The following is a 20,523-nucleotide window of genomic DNA, read 5'->3' as shown; positions in this document are numbered from 1 at the left end:
CTTCAGCGTAACTAAGACAAGAAGTTATTCTCAATAAATAGTTAACACGAGGTATCTCTTCAAGCTTAGTCCTGAAAACCCAATGATAAATCTTCAAAGTAAGGCACAGACTTTCACATGTAATTTTTATACACAGCTAAAAGGATGATCAGGATTTTCTAGGCAGCTCATGAATGTACAAGCAGTTGAAGAAAATCAAAAACACATAGAGCTATCTCTTTCTAAACGCCACCTGTAAAAGATAATTCTTATCCTGCCAGCCCTTCTGGAACAACAGGTTTATAAATATCCATCATATGTCAAAACATAAATCCTTCTCAAACCACTGTTGTGTTTTCTATTTACATCAGAAAGTGCGATCCCCAAATCTGATGGAATAAGCTGTCAATGTGATCTGCTCAATAGCAATTAACTGGAGCTCTAGGAAAGAACCTGTTTCTCAATGGAAGTAACACAGGTGACAGTTCACAATGCTTCAGCTTCAAATTCCAAAAATAATGCCTCGTTATAAAATCTTAGCCACCTTCTTTTCACCCTGATGGTGGTATTATCAGAACTACAATGAAGAGCCAGACATCAAGGAGATCAATCAATCAATCTATGCTAAAAGAGCCTATGAGGTTTTTGTGACCAAGTCATCTGGTACAAAAAGCACTGGAAAACAGTACATTCCTTACAACTCAGAAATTACCTCAGGTGTTTTAATTCCTGTGCTTCACCTGCTTTGAAAAGACTTTGTAGTCACAGGGAAAATGCACGAGGCTCAGATTTCAAAGGGAACACCTGGGTTTCTGGACAGAGAGGCTTTGCCAGGTACTGAGAAAATAGCAGCATCACCCCAGGGCAAGGCACATATGAGGGTCTCCTGGAAATGACAGAGATGTGAGGCAGATGTGGCAGTGTTTTACCTAAAATCTACTTCAAAACAAAGCCTTGGAAGTCTTAGCAAAGGAGCGACTTAATGATTGAGGAAACTGCCTCTTCAGTTTACTAAAATTAAAATAATTTTTGGAATGAAAACTTCATGTGTGGGTGAACTCACAAGATCATTTTAGTTATACCCACTGTTTTGATATTATACAGACAGACTGAACGCATGATATAAGGCAAACTGTCCTTGTGACGCCTCAGAGCCGTGAAATCAACAAAATCCTTACCTTTCTCCAGAATGTCTGCTCATTCGCATCTCATCTCCTTGCCTAGGCCCTCCCAAATCTGGCTATAACTTACTTATCTACCTCACTTACCATCTACCCCTTCTCAACCTGAGCTGACTCTACTGCTGACTCTACTGGAACATTAAAATGCCTGAACATCATCAGATCTTGTTAAAACTCAGATTCTGACTCAGTAGGTCAGGAGAGAAATCCAAGTTATGACATTTCTAACAGAAGCATACACTGAATAACCATACTTCAAGAAGCAAGGTTCTAGTACCTGTCCGTTCACATTTCTCGGCCACGGAAGCCATCAGAAATTTTCCCCTACGAGACTGTTCTTTCTTTCCTCCCCTCCTTGGTTACTTAAACTTTATCCTTTCACCAAAGTCCTGTTAACAGTCTCTCTCCTCTCAGAAGTCATTTCAACCACACTACGTATTCTATTTATCTCGCCCTTCTCTGAATCGTCTTATTAAACCCAGCAATCACTATGTGTTCTCCAACCTCTGCTTCTACTTTGGATTTTAATTCTCAAAGCAGAATTTTAAATCAAAAACTGTCTCATACCTTTTCTGTGTTTTCCATGTCGCCTAATATAAAACTTGACATACAATATATTACCAATATGTACTCATCGATTTTCTCTAGCCTCAGCTGGCCTGGCCTGGGCAATAACTTGGATCACAAATATGGAACCTAAATACCCTGCATCAAACATACTAGTGTGCTATAAAATCAGGTGAAAGGGTATTCATGGTGTTGCTGTTGTTTATTAGCTAAGTCTTGTCTTAGCTATTAGCTAATTTTGCAATCCCCTGTACTGTAGCCCTCTAGGCTCCTCTGTCATGGGATTTCCCAGGCAAGAATTGGAGTGGACTGCCGTTTCTTTCTCCAGGGGATCTTCCCATCCAGTGAGCAAACTTGTCTCTTCTGCATTGGCAGGTGGATTCTTTATCACTGAGCCACCAGGGAAGCCCAACTCATGACATACCTAGGCTAGGCTAAAGATAAATTTTTGAATAGTTGAACATGGATTATTTTTGTAAAGGCCATATCTTTTTACTGACTTTGTGATAAATTCAAGGCTACAATGCTTTCATTGTTTTTGTTGCCATTTAGGAGAGAAGTTGTTAATCTTTAAGACTATTTTAAGAGACCTCAGTATTTAAGGAAATTCTTTAGTATTGACAAAGTACAATACCATCTATCAGTTCTCTCAGTCTTGACCTATTAATATTCCAAAATCACTGCAGATGATGACTGTAGCCATGAAATTAAAAGATGCTTGCTCCTTGGAAGAAAAGTTATGACCAACCTAGAAAGCCTATTAAAACTAAGAGCATTTCCTTGTTGAAACAGAATTAATCAAATCCTTTTTCATTCCTTCCATTTTAGAATCACTGCTGAAAATCTTGTCATCTTTTTACTTTTTTTATTCCATTTTTTCCCCTTCCAATTAACATAAATGGAGCTTAGAGTATGTGTCAGCCTCTCAGCTGAGGAAATGCAGAAACTACTAAAGCACAGTTCCTTCCCACAAAGGAAGGTAAGGCAAGAGAAAGAGACAAGGATGTAAATAACAGAGGCAGAGACAGGTATGAAATGCTGTAGAAGCCAAGGAACTGGGGTTAGAGTGTACCTAAAATCACTGCAGATGGTGACTGCAGCCATGAAATTAAAAGACGCTTACTCCTTGGAAGGAAAGTTATGACCAACCTAGATAGCATATTCAAAAGCAGAGACATTACTTTGCCAACAAAGGTCCATCTAGTCAAGGCTATGGTTTTTCCAGTGGTCATGTATGGGCGTGAGAGTTGGACTGTGAAGAAGGCTGAGCACTGAAAAATTGATGCTTTTGAACTGTGGTGTTGGAGAAGACTCTTGAGAGTACCATGGACTGCAAAGAGATCCAACCAGTCCATTCTGAAGGACATCAGCCCTGGGATTTCTTTAGAGGGAATAATGCTGAAGCTGAAACTCCAGTACTTTGGCCACCTCATGCAAAGAGTTGACTCATTGGAAAAGACTCTGATGCTGGGAGGGATTGGGGGCAGGAGGAGAAGGGGATGACAGAGGATGAGATGGCTGGATGGCATCACTGACTCAATGGATGTGAGTCTGAGTGAACTCCGGTAGTTGGTGATGGGTAGGGAGGCCTGGAGTGCTGCGATTCATGGGGTCGCAAAGAGTCGGACACAACTGAACAACTGAACTGAACTGAACTTTGGACAAGGGGGTTTAGACAAAAAAGCAGATTAGTCTTTAGGTGAGTCTTGAAGGAAGAGGAGAAATTCACTGGAGAGAAAACAAGATGCACATAAATCATTCCAGCATCTGCAAAAGCAGCAGCTTGGCAAGATGCCTACAGCCTAAAAAGCCCAAGGTATATGGAATAACGATGCAGGTGATTTTATGAAAGAGCACTGCTTTTCATTTGTTTAGATGTATTCACTGCATTCACCGAACTCAAGCAACAAAAACTCTTCTCTCAGCCTTTTCTTTCTAGACAGGAGTTCTGAGGTTCTTTCTTCATCTTCAGTCAAAAGCCTCCCCTCCCCAACCTCTTTCTTTCTTGGCTTTAGTTTCCTGTCTCTGGACACCTGATCTCACTATAGGTTTTTTTGAGCCCATCAGTCAATCATTCAATATTTCAGATTTGGATTTGCCACGTCTTGAACAAACACAAGATACAGTTTCATATTTTATTCCTAGCACATTTATTGGATTGTCTCCTGTTTAGATAAGGTTACCTGAACTATTTGAGTTGCAACAGCAACACAAAGGGGAGAGTTATAAAAAGTAACTCCCATGCTCATTCTTGGGTCTTATCTAATAGCTCATTATCTGATCTAGCTGACCTTTTCTACACCCCCACCCCTTCCTCCAGCCCTCACCTCTGTTCTTGCTCACTTCTGAATTCTACTTCCTTCCTTCTCATTCATGTGGCTTTTTCAGTTTATCCTGTCATTCACTGAACCTCTGTTTTCACTATCCCACAGAACTGTGCCATTAACTAATTTTGAGATTCCATTTTCCACCACTCCTCCAAGTAGATAGATTTAAACAGTGGGTCTTGGGAAATCTTATTGTTTAAGCTTCTCTTTTTGGTTTCTAAGCACTTCATGAAAGGGAGTGATTTCTATTTTCCTGCACTAATAATTAAGAGGTGCTCCCTTAGAAAAAGGAGAAAGTGAATGTGAGAATTGAGGTGAAAAAGGATCTGGATCCTAGAGTCAATTTTTAATGTCTCTTTTTAGACTTCACTTCCTCTGGACAGCCTCAAGCTTTCTACTCCGAGTTCCATTCCCAGTGGCTGCGGGACTGCCACAGTGACTGCCACATCACCTGGGAGCTTGGTAGGAATGCAGAATATTGGGGGCCACCCAGACCTCCTGAGTCATAATCTGCATGTTAACAAGATTCCCAGGGAATTCATATGCACAGTAAAGCCTGAGTGACCCTGGACTAAAGCACCCTGATTTCTATTCCCCAAATCATACCTAGCTGCTTTTTCATGAAAAACATTTTTTCTACCCTTAATTTTCTGGTGATTGAAAATTTTCTTTGATTAAACACTTAAAACTTAAAACCTGTTTAGCCTATTAAATAATGTCCATGTTCATATTTTGCCTTTGTGGTTGATGAGCTTCTAATAAAGAAAATCTGTTGCCTTTTTCGTAATAAGCTATCAAGAAAAAGTTGACTTAGTTAACTTAATTGCATTTTATTGATTCTGTTAATCAGTTAAAAGCAAAAGAGAAAAGAAAAAGTAAGATTCATTGGCTTATAGTTCTAGGTTCTTATATTAAACTCACCAGTTTAATAACCCACTAATCCAAGTCACATATCTGGGTCATTCCCATAATTTATTTTTTGGAGTTCCCATACAATTAGTTGTATTTAACCTCCAGTCTGCAATTTGAACCTCAAACACATTACGTGGTCTGTATCTGTACTTGATTTGTATTACAGAATACCTGAACACTTTTAAAATCAACCCCCTTCTCCCACCCTGGCTAACATGACTTGAATCTCATTCACATCTCCAAGAGCAGGTGATACCACATGAAATGGCTGTAAAGAGTGGTGTGACCTACGGCAAACTAGAGAAATTATTACTTTAAATCTTCCTGCTTTTTGGAAATACTTGACCACTACATATGATAGGAATACATACTGTAGTAAACTTCCCTATCAGATTTTGTAACTTAAAGCATAGTGAAATAAATGAATACAAAGTACCTCAAAACATCTCATGCATTTGACTCCACAGAGATCTTTATGTAATAACCCCCAAAATACCTTTTCATAATATCCCATCCTCACACCACTCCATTCCTGCCCTCTCAATCTCAGCTGACAATCTTGCTCCATACTTCATTGGGAAAAACAGAATTATTCATATGAAACTTCTCTTTTTCCACTAAATACACCAAAAATACCTACAGCCTCAGCCCTTCCTGTCAGAAGAAAAAAACTGACTCTGCAGTTATATTTTTTCCCTCCCATGTCAAGTGCTTTTACAAGTTGTGCATTTCCATCAACTTCCAAGCACACTCTTTAAAAAACAAAACCAAAAACATTGCCATATACCCATGTAGTGCTAGCTAATTCCATTTCTCAAATTGTTCTCAGCTTTCTTTGCTTATTTCTCCTTTCTGCTCCACCTCTACATATTGCTGGGCCATGGCTCAATTTAAAGCATTCAACCTTCATCCATAAAAATCTTGGATGGTTTTATTCAGTCAGTTAAGATGGTTCTTAACAGCATCCATACATCATTTCCACACTTTTATCTCAAGTCCCACTTCTCCACTGACCATTAAACTCAGCTGAGGACAACAAGGCAATGCAAAATAAGCTTTGTCTAAAGGAAACCCCTGATTTCATCCTTACCTTCTCTTGTTTCTCTTCCTGTCTCAGTAAATGCTTCAATTATCTATCAATATGCTTAAATAAGCATATTGGGCTTCCCTGATAGCTCAGTTGGTAAAGAATCCACCTGCAATGCAGGAGACCCCGGTTCGATTCCAGGTTGGGAAGATCCGGGGAGAAGGGATAGGCTGCCCACTCCAGCATTCTTGGGCTTCCCTTGTGGCTCAGCTGGTAAAGAATCTGCCTGCAATGCAGGAGACCTGGGTTCCATCCCTGGGTTGGGAAGATCCCCTGGAGGAAGGGAAAGGATACTCACTCCAGAATTCTGGCCTAGAGACTATATAGTCCATGGGGTCACAAAGAGTGGGACACGACTGAGCAACTTTCACTTTCAGTTTTATGCTTAAGTAAAAATCTTAAAAAAGTCGTCCTCCTTATCTTTCACCCTTCATATTAAATTTATCAAAAACCCATCAGCAATGCTATTTAAACAGACCTGAAACCACCCACCTCTTCCATCTTTACCACTGTCACCCTGGCCCCAGCTATCATTATCTCTCATTAGAATATACCAACGGCTTCCTACCTATCTCTCTGTGCTTTCACTGTGAATCTTCCTGCAACCCATTCCCCAAGGCACAGAGTAATTATATAAAACTGGAAGTAAGACCAAAGGTCAGTCCTAGCCTTCTTTGTGGTCCCTGAAGACTCCCACCTCATTTTTGACTTAAAGACCTTTTACCTGATATTCCTGCTGCCTAGATTTCTATAGCTTTGTTTAGTTGACTCATTATTCTAATTCAGCTCTCAGCTCAAAAGTCATTATTTTAGAGAGGTCTTCCCCAGCTACTCAGTATTTTAGCTCCACCTCTATCATGCATGCATGCTAAGTCACTTCAGTCGTGTCCAATTCTATGCAACCCTACAGACTGTAGCCTGCCAGGCTCCTCTATCCATGTGATTCTCCAGGCAAGAATACTAGAGTGTGTTGCCATGGCCTCCTCTAGGGGAGTTTCCCAACCTAGGGATCGAACCTATGTCTTCTTATGTCTCCTGCATTGGCAGGTGGGTTCTTTACCGCTAGCGCCACCTTGGAAGCCCCCACGTCTGTCATGCTCCATCATCTCACATTGTTTATTTTCATTAACTTGTTGAACTTTTTTCAAAAACAGTGCCTGGTACAAAAATGCTCAATCAGTATTTGTTGAATTAAATTCTTTGTAAATCACAAATTTATCAATTAGAATAAAAAATTGTTTTAATCAATTACAAATGCCTTTCTGTACCTTCTTAAAATTATGACAGCAACAGATACTTAGGAAAATAAAGAAAGGGTTACTTAAACATACTTACTGTTACACCTTCACCAGACAATTTATTACCACTTGAATTTTCACATTTTCTTCCAATGAACTAAATATTCTATGTAACATGTGCATATATTATGTTCACAGGGTTCTCGAAAAGAGTCAGACACAACTTAGCAACTTAACAACAACAATGTATATATTATACATGACAACATATAAAACTATAAAATGCTAGTTTTATAAACTTAAATTCAATTAGTAAAAATCATTAAAAAGATGAAAATTTAAGTTTTAAATCCTGTGTAATTACTTGGTTGTATAAATTCCCAAGATAAGTATGTGAGATAACACAGCTAAACAATAGCAAAGAATGTTCTTGAACTAAATGTCATTCTTAATTGTGATTATAAATGACCACGTTGCTTTTAATGAAGGCAGCCGGTAAAGGTAACTAAGAAACAATTAAGCAAAGAAACTGCATTTCCCTACAGACTATAATTATAAATTTGGGATATGTTCCCAAACTGACTTACCTCTTCTAAAACTAAGCTGAAAACTTTGGATTAGAAAAGAGTTAAGGCTGCAGATATCACCTGGCCCAGAGGAGATAATTCATGTTTGATGAATGAGTGGGTAAACAAGCTTGATCATTTTTCCCATTCATTCTTCCCTGAACCATCCTTGGACTACTATGATGATACCCAAACGGTTTTAAGACCTAGCCTTCATATCTCAGAATTCAAGGGTCCTCATTTCACTTGATCTTTATAAGCAACATTTAACTGAGTTGATCATCCTTTCTGCCTCTCTTCATTTGACTTCAGGACATCTTACTTCCCTGTTTTTTCCCCTAATTCTCAACTCCATTTGATGTTCCTCCTCTCCTTCCCTAACTCTACACTGTTAAGTATGTCGTGGGCTCACTCTGTGACTATCTCTTCCTTCTACGGTGGCTCAGACGGTAAAGAATCAGCCTGCAGGGCGGGAGACCTGGGTTCGATCCCTGGGTTGGGAAGATGCCCTGGAGGAGGGTATGGCAACACACTCCAGTATTCTTGCAAAGAGTCAGACACAACTTGTATCTGTTCTCCTCAGTGAAAGCTGGGACCTCATTTTCTACATGACTTTCACACTCATGTCAGCCACACGGGCCACTTGCTGAGTTGGGAGAGTTAGGCTTTTTACACCTATTCTAGGCAAGTTAGAAAGTTTGTTGTATTAACAGCTGGGCCCTCAACAGTGCCCGGTATTTGGTAAACTAATACTTGTCAAATGAAGAAATAAACAACAATAAACAATTTCAAAATTTTGTGACACTTTTCTGGCTCTGGGTATTGCATGCTCCTGATGAAACTGCTTCTCATGTCTTGCCTTTCTAAGATCCTAGATCTGCTGCTTTCATTTAATGAGGAATCTTTAATCTTCCAGAATTATAGGGTAGCTAACAAATTCAACAGAACTGAGCTGTAATGTCACTCTCTTCCTACAGGTATTGCCATCTACAAGTGCAACATTCAAAAAGAAAATTACATTAATTTGAAATGTCAATGCTAAAAAAAAAAAACAAACAAAACGCTATGTATCCAAATTAAGGTTTTAAAAACTTTTCAATTCTGTAGACAAATTAACTAAAACAAAAAAAAAGCTTTATTATATCTAAATAATATTAGTGAAGTAAAATAAAAACTGTTTAAGAAAATTAAATGTTATTGTAAATCAAGAAGAAAGAAACTTTAAAAACTTTAAATAAGACTAACATTCTTTGAGTCAAGATATTTCATAAACCTTTAAGTGCATATAGATTACACTGCATACCCTTAAAAGATGCAAATATTTAACTTTGAAAACTACCAGGCAAGTGCCAGTACACAGAAAAAATAATCATTTTAGGAATCAAAAGTTGAAATAAAACCTTACTTGCAGTGAATTCCTGCCACTTTTAGCAAGGTAAGAAATTTGTCAACATTAAGCTCTGGGTAAATGAGTTATGAGGCCATCAATTTATTCTGTATATTGTATCAGTTCATTTCATTCTCTCGATTGTGTCTGACTCTTTGTGACCCCATGGACTGCAGCTGCCAGGCCTCCCTGTCCATCACTAACTCCCAGAGTTTACTCAAACTCACGTCCATCGAGTCGGTGATGCCATCCAACCATCTTATCCTCTGTCCTCCCCTTCTCCTCCTGCCTTCAATCTTTCCCAGCATCAGGGTATTATATGGATAATACAATATCCATATATTATTTTATTCAGTGACAATGATATATGTCACTGGGTGGCAGATAATGTCAGAAAATGTACATTTATAAGAGTTGCTTTGTGAGAGCAACTCACAAGCTAAAATTAACTTTTTTCAGGCTTGGACTCAGGGCTACAGCTAGTCAGAAATAGGGCAGAGCCCAGACTAACATCACCCTGGGTTGGGGGCTACATTGCCCCTTGACCAGTTGCTGCAGTTATCTGCTGTACAGAAGAAAGATCTGCACAGAAGAAAAATCACTTCATTTCCAGTGTTAAGCATGGCCATATAAAGAATTTAAGTGACAATCTGGTACTAAGCCATTGTTTGTATCAAAACATGTACCATGGACCGGGAGTATGACTGGCTGTTGGCTTGGACCCTCTGGTTGCCCAGTGGAAGGACAGGTAGCTAGATGTATTTTGTTCTACATTTGGAAAAATGCTGTGCAAAACTTCTGTCCCTAGTCTCATCATATGTGAAGTAACAGCAAGCAGGTACAGCCATCAACCCTCCCAGCAGAGTATCTGTCAACTGTTCTGTGACTGGCACGGAAATAGTTATAATAGTGGGAATAGCTTGTATAATTGTCATTGTGAGACACGATCTTTGGGTTAGGAAGATTCCCTGGAGAAGGAAACAGCAACCCAGTCCAGTATCCTTGCCTGGAAAATACTCATGGACAGAGGAGCTTGGCAGGCTACAGTCCGTGGGGGTCACAGAGTCGGACATGACTGAGCATTTACAAAGGCAAATGACACATATAAAATTTTTAGGGAATATGTCTTAAAGTTGCTAAAGGACATTCTAGACTTAGATACACTTTCTATCACAGTGAGCTGTTTTGGATTTTAGACAATCTATAATTTAAGACACTTGTTAAAGAGTTGTTACAAGAGATAAATATGCATTAATTTATTATTTAAATTCCAGAGCATCTGAACATCTTTACCACTCATCAGCAGCTCTATAATATAGGACAATTTTTAGTACACCATGAATATTTTTAAAAACAGAAAAAATAATTCTGAATTATTTGATTTATTCTTCATCTCTGATATTTCCAACTTATCTCTGGTGTTGATGATATCCTACTTATAGAACTTTTTTTATTTTAATTCCTCCTTCTTGTCCTTTATATTTATCTCATATAATTTTATCTATTTTCCATCCATGCCTTTATTCAACACATATTTACTGAACATTCAACAGTATTCAATCAACAAATATTAATATTTACTGAGTACATCTATGCATCAGGCACACAGTTATAAAAGTAAGTACATCCTTATCCTTCCAGGAAATTCAGTCTTGAAAGGAAAATGAACATGTATATATTTAATTGCAACAAAACTTCAATACTATAAACAGGCTTAAATAAAATACTTTGGCTTCTCATGTTGCGCTAGTGGTAAAGAACCCACCTGCTGATGCAGGAGACGTAAGAGATGCGGGTTCGATCCCTGGGTTGGAAAGATCCCCTGGAGGAGGGCATGGCAACCCACTCCAGTATTCTTGCCTGGAGAATCCCATGGACAGAGGAGCCTGGTGGGCTACAGGCCATGGGGTCACAGAGTCAGACACAACTGAGCAATTAAGCACAGCACACGCACAGCAAGAAAGACCCAGCACAGCCAAATGAATTTTAAATTAAAAAAAAAAAAGAAAGAACAGTGTATAGTTTAATATGAACACAGATTCAACTATATACAAGGGAGTTGAGCTTTCAAACTGTGGTGCTGGAGAAGACTCTTGAGGATCCCTTGGACAGCAAGGAGATTAAACTAGTCAATCCTAAAGAAAATCAACCCTGAATGTTCACTGGAAGGACTGATGCTGAAGCTGAAGCTCCAATACTTTGGCCACCTGACACAAAGAGCCAAATCATTGGAAAAGACCCTGATGCCGGGAAAGACTGAGGGCAGGAGGAGAAGGGGAAGACGGAGGATGTGATGGTTGGATGGCATCACCAACTCAATGGACATGAATTTGAACAACAACAATAAGGGCTATGGGGCTTATTGGACTAGATCTGCCTCCTTTTGTAAGTTCTTCAAGATGGGCTTTAACTTGTGAGCAGCCAGAAGTTAACAGGAGCTTTGGACAGTTGAGTAAGCGTCAGAGATTTGTTTGAGGGAAAAGACAGAGTGTGTAGCAGTGATGAAGGTAGATTAAAGTAAAAATAAAGTAAGACTAGATAGTATAATCTTCTGCAGGGGAAGCTGTGATGCCTGTCTCGGGGAGACAAAGAACACAGGTTTGGATGAAATAGAATAGATGGATTCAAACATTTCTAAGACAGAATCTAAGACTCTGGCGAGTAACTGTGTATTTGTATTTGTGTGTACACATTACATGGAAGTAGACAGAGGGAATGAAAGCAAGGCAAGAGCTGATGTCCCTGATGATCTGTTTTTGTTTGGACAGGACTTAGCAGATGTCGATGACATTCCCTGAGAAAGAATCCAGGGAGGGAAGGAGGACCATGGGCAAGAGTGGAACAAAAGCAGCTCATTTTCTTTTTAGACATCTTAAACTTGAAGCAATATTACAATATTACTTGAGGATTCAAGAGATGACCCAGTGGGCAGTGGGAAACATGAAAACAATGCTCAAAGAAGACTGTCAGATGGAGTGTCAGCACGGAGCCATCAACAGACAGAAGGTATTTAAAGTCAAATGAGTAGATAAAATTCCCCAGGAAGGGAGAAGACCAAAAGTAAAACCATGGGGGCCAAAAGGAAAGTTTGAAGAGATGAGCAAGACTCTTGGAAAAGACCCTGATGCTGGAAAAGATTGAAAGCAAAAGGAGAGGAGGGTGGCAGAGGATGAGATGCTTAGATAGCATCACCGACTTAATGGACATGAACTTCAGCAAACTCCAGGAAATAGAGAGGGATAGGGAAGCCTCTCGTGCTGCAGTCCATAGGGTCACAAAAGTAAGACACGACTTAGCGACTGAACAACAACAACATGATGAAGAAATAACCAAAAAAATAAAAATAAAAGAACCAAGTGATGGGGCTAATACCCACAAAAAGGAAAGGCTTGAAAAAAAATAGCAGTATGCTCAACAGGATCAAATCTCTTATCTCACTGCAGCCCGTGGGCTATATATTCCTAAATCTACATACATAGGAATATATAGCCCATGGGCTGGTATAGAATTGGTATCCCTATACCAAGTCTACCAATGACAAAAACAATGCCCCAAATCGTTGTTGTCAGACTTCATATACCAGCAAGCAGCGGAGACAACACAGGTCTAAAGGCAATGTTTCCTCCTCAAATATCCACTGCCTCTTCAGTTACAGCTTCATTTGATGACCTAAAAGCTTCAGTTTTTCAATGTATCCTGAATTAAACACTGGTAATCCCTCTGCTTAGGTTACTGGTTTCTAGAATTAATAATGCATTTCTCCTCTCCCTGATTCTACCACAGGGCTTTGATTTCATCAACCTACTCTGCTTCTGGTTTCCTACAAAAACAGTCAGCCACTCCACTTTGTTGATTCCTTTTTTTTTAACTTCATTAGAATACAGCCAATTAACAATGTTGTTATAGTTTCAGTGGACAGCAGAGGGACTCAGCCAGACATATACATGTATCCATTCTCCCCCAAATTCCCCCCCCATCCAGGCTGCCACATAACACTGAGCAGAGTTCCTTGTGCTGTACAGTAGGTCCTTGTGTGTTATCCATTTTAAATATAGCAGTGTGTACATGTGATCCCAAACTCCCCAGGTATCCCTCCCCACCATCCTTCCCCACTGGCAACCAGTAAGTTCATTCTCTAAGTCTCTGAGTGTGTTTCTGTTTTGTAAATAAGTTACTCTGTATCGTTGCTTTTTAGATTCCGCATGTTGGTTCCTCTTCCAGCTGAGACATGCCCTTCACTCTTGGCCTCAGCTTGTGGTCCTGACCATCTGCCAGAAACAGCATAAACGTCATCTTCCCCATTGATTAACTCTCCTGTAGGAATATTCCAGTATTCTGTGATCCCCTGGCATCAATCATACATGTGAACGAAGAATTTTGTGTCCCTGCGTACTTCAAAATTTTCAAATGTGTCTATTCTTTCTTCTCAATCAGCCTATAAGCTCTTCCAGTGAAGATGTGACCTTCCGGAGGTCATTTTTAACCCTATTAATTAATGAGCCTTAGAGTGGGGGCAGGGTTATGATGTTAATAAACATGAATGTGGCTTGGCTGCGGTATTCAAACACAAAAAACAGACTAAAATAAGCACCAAATGTACATAAAGTAACTGGCTATTCAAACTTTTAATGCAGTATAACAGAGTATAGGACTTCTGTGATAGCTCAGATGGTAAAGATTCTGCCTGCCATGCAGGAGACCCGGGTTCCATCCCTGCATCAGGATGGAACCCTGGAGAAGGGGAGTGTAAGTGGCCAAAAGCGGTGGCACTTATCACATGGCACTGCAGATTCTCTAGGAAGTGGCTCTTTAGCTTTTCATTTTATCAAAAGACCCTTTGGTGGATTCATTTTGATATTTGGCAAAACTAATACAATTATGTAAAGTTTAAAAATAAAATAAAATTTAAAAAAAAAGAAAAAAAAATATTTATTTGGTTGCAGCATGTAGAATCTTTAATTGAGGTATGTGGGATCTAGTTCCTTGACCAGAGATTGAACCCAGGCCTCCTGCATTGGAAGCATGAAGCCCTAGCCACTGGACCATCAGGGAAGTCCCCTGAAAGAATTTTTTTTAATCTTTTTATTTTTTATTGGGATATCCCTGATAGCTCAGTTGGTAAAGAATCCACCAGCAATGTGGGAGACCTGGGTTCCACTCCTGGGTTGGGAAGATCCCCTGGAGAAGGGAAAGGCCAGAGTATTCTGGCCTGGAGAATTCGAAGGACTGCATAGTCCATGGGGTTGCAAAGAACCGGACACGACTGAGCGACTTTCACTTCACTTCACTTCATAGCCAATTAACAATGCTGTGATAGCCTCAGGTGAACAGCGAAGGGACTCATTCATATAATGTACATGTATCCATTCTCCCTCAAAAATACACTTCAGTCAACTATTTGAACCAATTTTCTTTCCATGGGTCGATCAACATCTGTACTTACATATACATAAATATATAGTTATTACTATATATTTACTATATATATTACTATATATTTATATATAGTAATAACTATATAAAATATAGTGTTTCAACAACTATATTTTATATAGTGTTTCAACAGTGTTTCAAATAAAGCAGTATCGTTCTTTTAGACTTCCCCTTCCATGTGTATTCTAGAAAATGTGTTCCTGTGTTACCGTCAGGAAATAAACTCTGCAGCCCAGTTATTAGCCAAGACATAGTTCTAGTGTTCATAGTATCTAAGGGCAACACAACATAAACCTTGGCTGGTTTCTGAATCTACATTTCAAGGATAGAACGAAAGCAGTGACTGAAAAGAAACGCATATAAACATTCTAGACCAGACATCATACAATAGGCACTTATTTTCTTTGGAAGTCAGACATAGAAAACGAATCACAGAACTGTTCTTTCATTATTTCCATATTACTTAAAACACACGCACAAATATTCTCAGATTTCTTTTTGCACATTTGAACTCCCAAGTTCTTCCTTATTTTGAATAAAATGCAATGAGTACCTATCAACATGGAATAAGCACAGGGTGGCCTACTTGGAAAAACTCCATAATTAACTGGCTCTTTCTGTTTGAAAGCTCACAGATGAAGAAGTCAGAGAATCCTGTACTTTGAACAAACATTTTCAAATAGTCAGAAAATGGGAGACATTACTGATGTCATATCATGCATGGCACAGAATTTTGAAAAGAGCAAACAAATTTCAGATGAGCTATTTAAATGGTATTAAGGAAATATAATATTGGTTTTATGTCTTAGTAATACTTACAGGGACCCTGTAATTGCAGTATGGTTGATAATAAGCTAAACTTTACACAGGTCATCTCATTTCTTACATAATCCTCACAACACCCCTCTGAAGTGAGCACACGTGTTAGACATGAGGAAACTAAAGCAGAGGGCAACTTATGATTTGCCCAAAGTCACACAGCTAGTGGGTGCATGCGTACATGCTCAGTCGCTTCAGTCAACGTCTGACTCTGTGTAACCCTATGGACCATAGCCCGCCAGGCTCCTCTGTTCATGGGATTCTCCAGGCAAGAATATTGGAGTGGGTTGTCATGTCCTTCTCCAGGGGATCTTCCCGACCCAGGGATTGAACCCGTATCTCTTATATCTTCTACATTTGGGGGAGGGTCCTTTTCTCCTAGAGCCACTTGGGAAGCCAGAAGTGGGTATCAGTTCCAGAATTTAAACCACTACAGCCTGATGGCTGGGACTGATTCCTTATCTCTGATGACTTCTCTTGCATGCTACCTACTTTCTTTAGGTTAAAATATTTTTCTAGTAAAAGTTAAAATAATATAAGGAAATATTTTGTAATATATAATGTGAACTTAGAATTTCCATGTTTCATCAAAGTTACCTAAATAGAGAATACCTATCCAAACTAATGTAAGTGGAAAAAAAAAAAAGGAAAAACTAGAATATATTAAAATTAATGGGACCCTGTAATGTGTCCAAAGGAGAAATGTTAGCATCAATGTTCATTAAGTTTGCTGTCATCAATGAAGATCATCGGTCTTTGCTAGTGCATTCCTAATTCATGCAAGGAGTAAGATTTTTGAAAACTTTTCTATATATTTAGGGTATGAAGTATCCTAATATTAATGAGTTACAGTCTTGAAAAAGTAATATTTAAGTCTTTAAAAAGTAATTTTGTTTCTCAAACTTGCTAATTTACTCTCAGAATTCATATAAGGTTAAGGATATCACGTATTTTTATTGAATCCTTTACCCAAACGTATTTTCACACTTCGAAGTTCACAAATAAATTCAGAGGGTAAAAGTTATTGCCAAAGTATTCCTTAACATAAAGCAACCACAGAAATGTATACTTTACAACATGTCATTTACACACTTCTAAGAAACAATGGCCCATTAGAAACTACATATATATATACTTTATGAACATGCGTGCATGCCCAGTCACATCTGACTCTTTGTGACCCCATAGGCTGTAGCTCCACCAGGCTCCTCTGTCCATGGGATTTTCCAGGCAAGAATACTGGGGTGGGTTACCATTTCCTCAGCCAGGGGATCTTCCCGACCCAGGGATCAAACCTGCGACTCTGTGTTTCCTACATTAGCAGGTGGATTCTTTACCACTGCACCACCTGGGAGACCCTATACCCTATCTATCTGTCATCTGTCTATACACACATACGTGTGTGTGTGTGTGTGTGTGTACACACACATCAGTCATCTGGAAAGTGTCTTCAAATTATTCATCCTTGATTTTTTTCAGGTCCACCATTCATAAGATTCCACCAGTTAGGAATTAGGAAACAATTCTTCTACTAAGTCATTTAAAAGCAAATACATCAACTGTTCAGCATTTTTGGGACAGGAATCTTTCTCCTAAGAGCAGAATTTAAAGCACTTAGTTGGAACATTAAATCTGAAGGTATTTATTTTACTCTGAAATTTAAAGAGCTATTGAAATGAACACTAATAAAGAATATGTAGAAGAATACATAGGACCTGGGAATTCCCTGGTGGTCCAGTGGTTAGAAGTCCATGCTTTTCCTGTCCAGGGCCTAGGTTTAATCCCTGGTCAGGGAGCCAAGATCCTACAATCCCTGTGGCATAGTCAAAAAAAAAAGAATATACAGGACTAGACCACTGCTTGTGTGTAATAACAAGATTGGAAAATTGCAAAGACGGATTTTAATCAAAGATGGATAAAAAAAAAGTGGTGGTACCAGAGAACTTGACTCAATACTCTGTAATGATCTATATGGGAAAGGAATCTAAAAAAGAACAGCTACATATATAACTGATTCACTTTGCTATTCAGCACAAACTAACAACATTGTAATGCAACTACACTCCAATAAAACTTTAAAAAATGAAAAAAAAAAAGAATATGCAGAAGAAAATACTCTTGAAGAAAATCTTTTTTAAAAGTTTTATACAAGACAAATGGTAAAAGATTAAATACCAGCAGGATGGATTTTAACCACAGAAGCTAAAAGCATCATTAAACATTTCTATGTACATACCATTTGAAAAATGTTCTTACCATATACTCCATATTAGAAGCTGTAGGATATACCTGACTTCGCAACTTATTATGAAGGTCCAAGATACTCTGCATGTCATTGTCTGTGATGGCCCTTTTCCCTCTTTGCTTGGCTATCCACCACACACCATCCTCATCCATGTACTTTTCCAAAAGTTTTTCCAATAAAGTGGCATTAGGAACCACCATGGCTGGAATCGCTGGGGCCATGAGGAGCACTGTGGTTACCCTGAACCACTCCCGCACGGTACACTTCATAATGAATGCTCTCAGGATTTCCCCGGGAAAATCTCCAACACCGGCTCTTCCACTCCTTTTGGCTATAAGGACATGTAGTGCAATTAGGGTGAAAATCCCGGCACACATAAATTTTCTAACAACAAAAATAATACAACAGTCACAAAGGGATGGAGCCAGTTTGATTTGTGTACTTAATTCCAGCAAACGGAATAAATTTTGAAATAAATTTTCTCCAATCCATTTTTACTCCAGAGGACTTTTCACAGTGCACCTTTCCCACAAAACAGAAAACTGTATTTTCCAAGATAATGTACATGATGCCAAAAACATGGCAAAAGCAACCCAGAAGAGTTAAAGCTTGAAAGCGATGTCTGAATTACAAATCTTTAAATGGCTATTTATGGCACACAGCCTGCAAAGGGTTTTAGAATGTTTTATCCTAGAATGTTTTATCAGGCAATCCAGAGGTCCAGGTTTCTCTCTCTGTTTCAAGGTATTATTTTATCTCAGTGCCCCATCTCTGGTTCAAACATTCAGAATGTCAACAAAATTATGAAATCGAGGGCGAATGCTTTAAAGAAGTACAACATTTTACGCATACATATGTCCATGGAGATTTCTAAAGGGACCAGTGAATTAATGCAAGTGAACAGTTAAGGTCACTGGGGTAAGTATCTTCGCATACAGGCACAGGTCAAGAAGAAAAATTCATTATTTCCTAGAAAGCGTGTGCCTAACCTGTAGCCCGCACCCGATGAAGACAACAGCCCACGGGCGGTTTCGGAGCCTCTCCGGCCACACGCCGCAGGCGCACACGGTTCACCCAAACCAAAGGAGGTGAAACTCACAAACTCACTGAGAAGCAGGAGCGCCCAGAGTTCTCCATCGTGGCTGCTTTCCGAGTACACACCCACCCCTCCGTGATCGACCGTTCTCTGCAAGTGGATTTTTTTTTTTTTTAAGTTGAGTTTAAGAAGAAAAAAGTAGAAGAGGGTGGGAGCTTGACGACTTACCTCTCCAGTGTGAAGTTCCCTAAGATGGATCAGCCGAACCAGACGGCCGGCCTCCCCAGCCGCCTGCAGCCTGCACACAGACGGCCCGGTTCAGGAGGACCCGGGCCTCGCACGTCCTCCGGCGCTACCTGCAGTGGGATTGCTATCCTCGGCCTCGGCCGCTCCCCTCGGACCTGAAAGCCAGAGCTGGGCAAAGCGCGGCGAAGTTGGGAGCCCGAGGCTGGGGTGGAACGGCAGCGGCCTGCTTAGCTCTGCAGGGTGGGCGCCCGAGCGTCTCGGAGCAGAAGCTGCAGGAGCGAGAGGGGCGGGGACTCGGGTCAGTCTGGGCGGTGAAGGCTGCAGGCGACCCCGCGCTCCCGCTCGGTGCAGTCGCCGCGCGCAGAGCCAGGCGCAGAGCGCTTCCGCCGCTCCCCTGAGCGCCCGGGCATTTATTGCGGTCCCCGCGCGCGCGCACGTGACGTGAGCGCCCCTGCTCGCCCACCCCCACCTCTGCCCAGCCCTGGACGCGTGCCCGCGGCGGGAGCGAGGAGAGGCCGCCCGGCTTCTCACCACCCGCTTCACCATCCCCGCACCCCGCCCTCCGGCCCAGCGCCGTCAGGACGCCTGGCCTTTGTGGCGGTAGCGTGGGCTTCAGGGACCAGAAAGTGGAAGGTCTGGACCTCGTGAGAGGCCGTGTGCAAGGAGGATCAAACTCCCAACGCCCCCTCGCAGTTCCGCCAACTTTCCGAGAGCCGTCTCCTAGTTCCTTCCTGATTCGATGCTAAACAAGGAGCTGTCCCAGAGAGCGCGCGTAGCCGGTGGAGTGGGGTTAACACTTTGGAAACTGGGAAAGGTAACTGGGGCAGGGGAGCGTAGGGTAGGGGAACGGAAGTCGTCCTTTTATTTTCTCCAGGGAATCACTTCCATTACCAAGACCGGCTGTCTAGAATTAGAAAGTTGTTCTTTTTTGCTGCGTTAGAACATTGATGATGATGATGAACAAACGGGACAAGGATTTCATAGAGTGATGGATGATCTGTGACTCAGGGTTGCCTGACAGTTGAGAGCCCCACTTCATCCTTAAAATATGTTGCATTCGCTTCCTAAAGTGACAGCAGCACGTTTTTTCTTTCTAATGATGTAGACATTTATGGAGTTGATACAAAGAGTAGCCTCAATTTATCAGAGCTACCTTGACAGGAATTCAATACCCAAACCTAGAAGTGATAGTGAAATGAGAGTCAGTCTCCTAGATGTTCATGCTAAAATTCCAAGTAGGAAAATTACTAATTTTAAGTTCATAAAGGCTCACCATAATTAATATGGTGCTACAGGTACATTATTTTATTAAGCATTTATTTATTTACCTTTACTTTCCCTCTGTGGGCTTTCCTTGTGGCTCAGATGGTAAAGAATCTTCCTGTAAGTCCAGAGACTCAGGTTAAATCCCTGGATTGGGAAGATCCTCTAAAGAATGAAATGGCAACCTATTCCATTATTCTTGCGTGGAGAATGCCATGGCCAGAGGAACCTGGTGGG

The 20,523-nt window shown here is 40.3% G+C and overlaps 1 protein-coding gene across 1 annotated transcript in view; it reads right to left on the bottom strand.

Moving 5' to 3' along the window:
• The window catches only part of CRISPLD1 (cysteine rich secretory protein LCCL domain containing 1), a 50,705-nt gene extending 31,253 nt beyond the window's left edge, over nt 1-19,452 (bottom strand). Inside the window, exons 1-2 of the mRNA XM_070802730.1 lie at nt 19,006-19,452; nt 17,753-18,072 (exon numbers count right to left, since the gene is read on the bottom strand). Of these exons, the coding sequence (XP_070658831.1) occupies nt 17,753-18,010 (258 nt within the window). The 5' untranslated portion in view covers nt 18,011-18,072; nt 19,006-19,452. The remainder of the gene's footprint in view (nt 1-17,752; nt 18,073-19,005) is intronic.
• Nucleotides 19,453-20,523: the final 1,071 nt, after the last annotated feature.

The sequence above is a fragment of the Bos indicus genome, chromosome 14 (genome assembly GCF_029378745.1).
Source record: "Bos indicus isolate NIAB-ARS_2022 breed Sahiwal x Tharparkar chromosome 14, NIAB-ARS_B.indTharparkar_mat_pri_1.0, whole genome shotgun sequence".
NCBI lineage: Eukaryota > Metazoa > Chordata > Mammalia > Artiodactyla > Bovidae > Bos > Bos indicus.
Note: the sequence above shows the minus strand (reverse complement) of the source record. Positions and strands in the feature narration are given on the sequence as shown.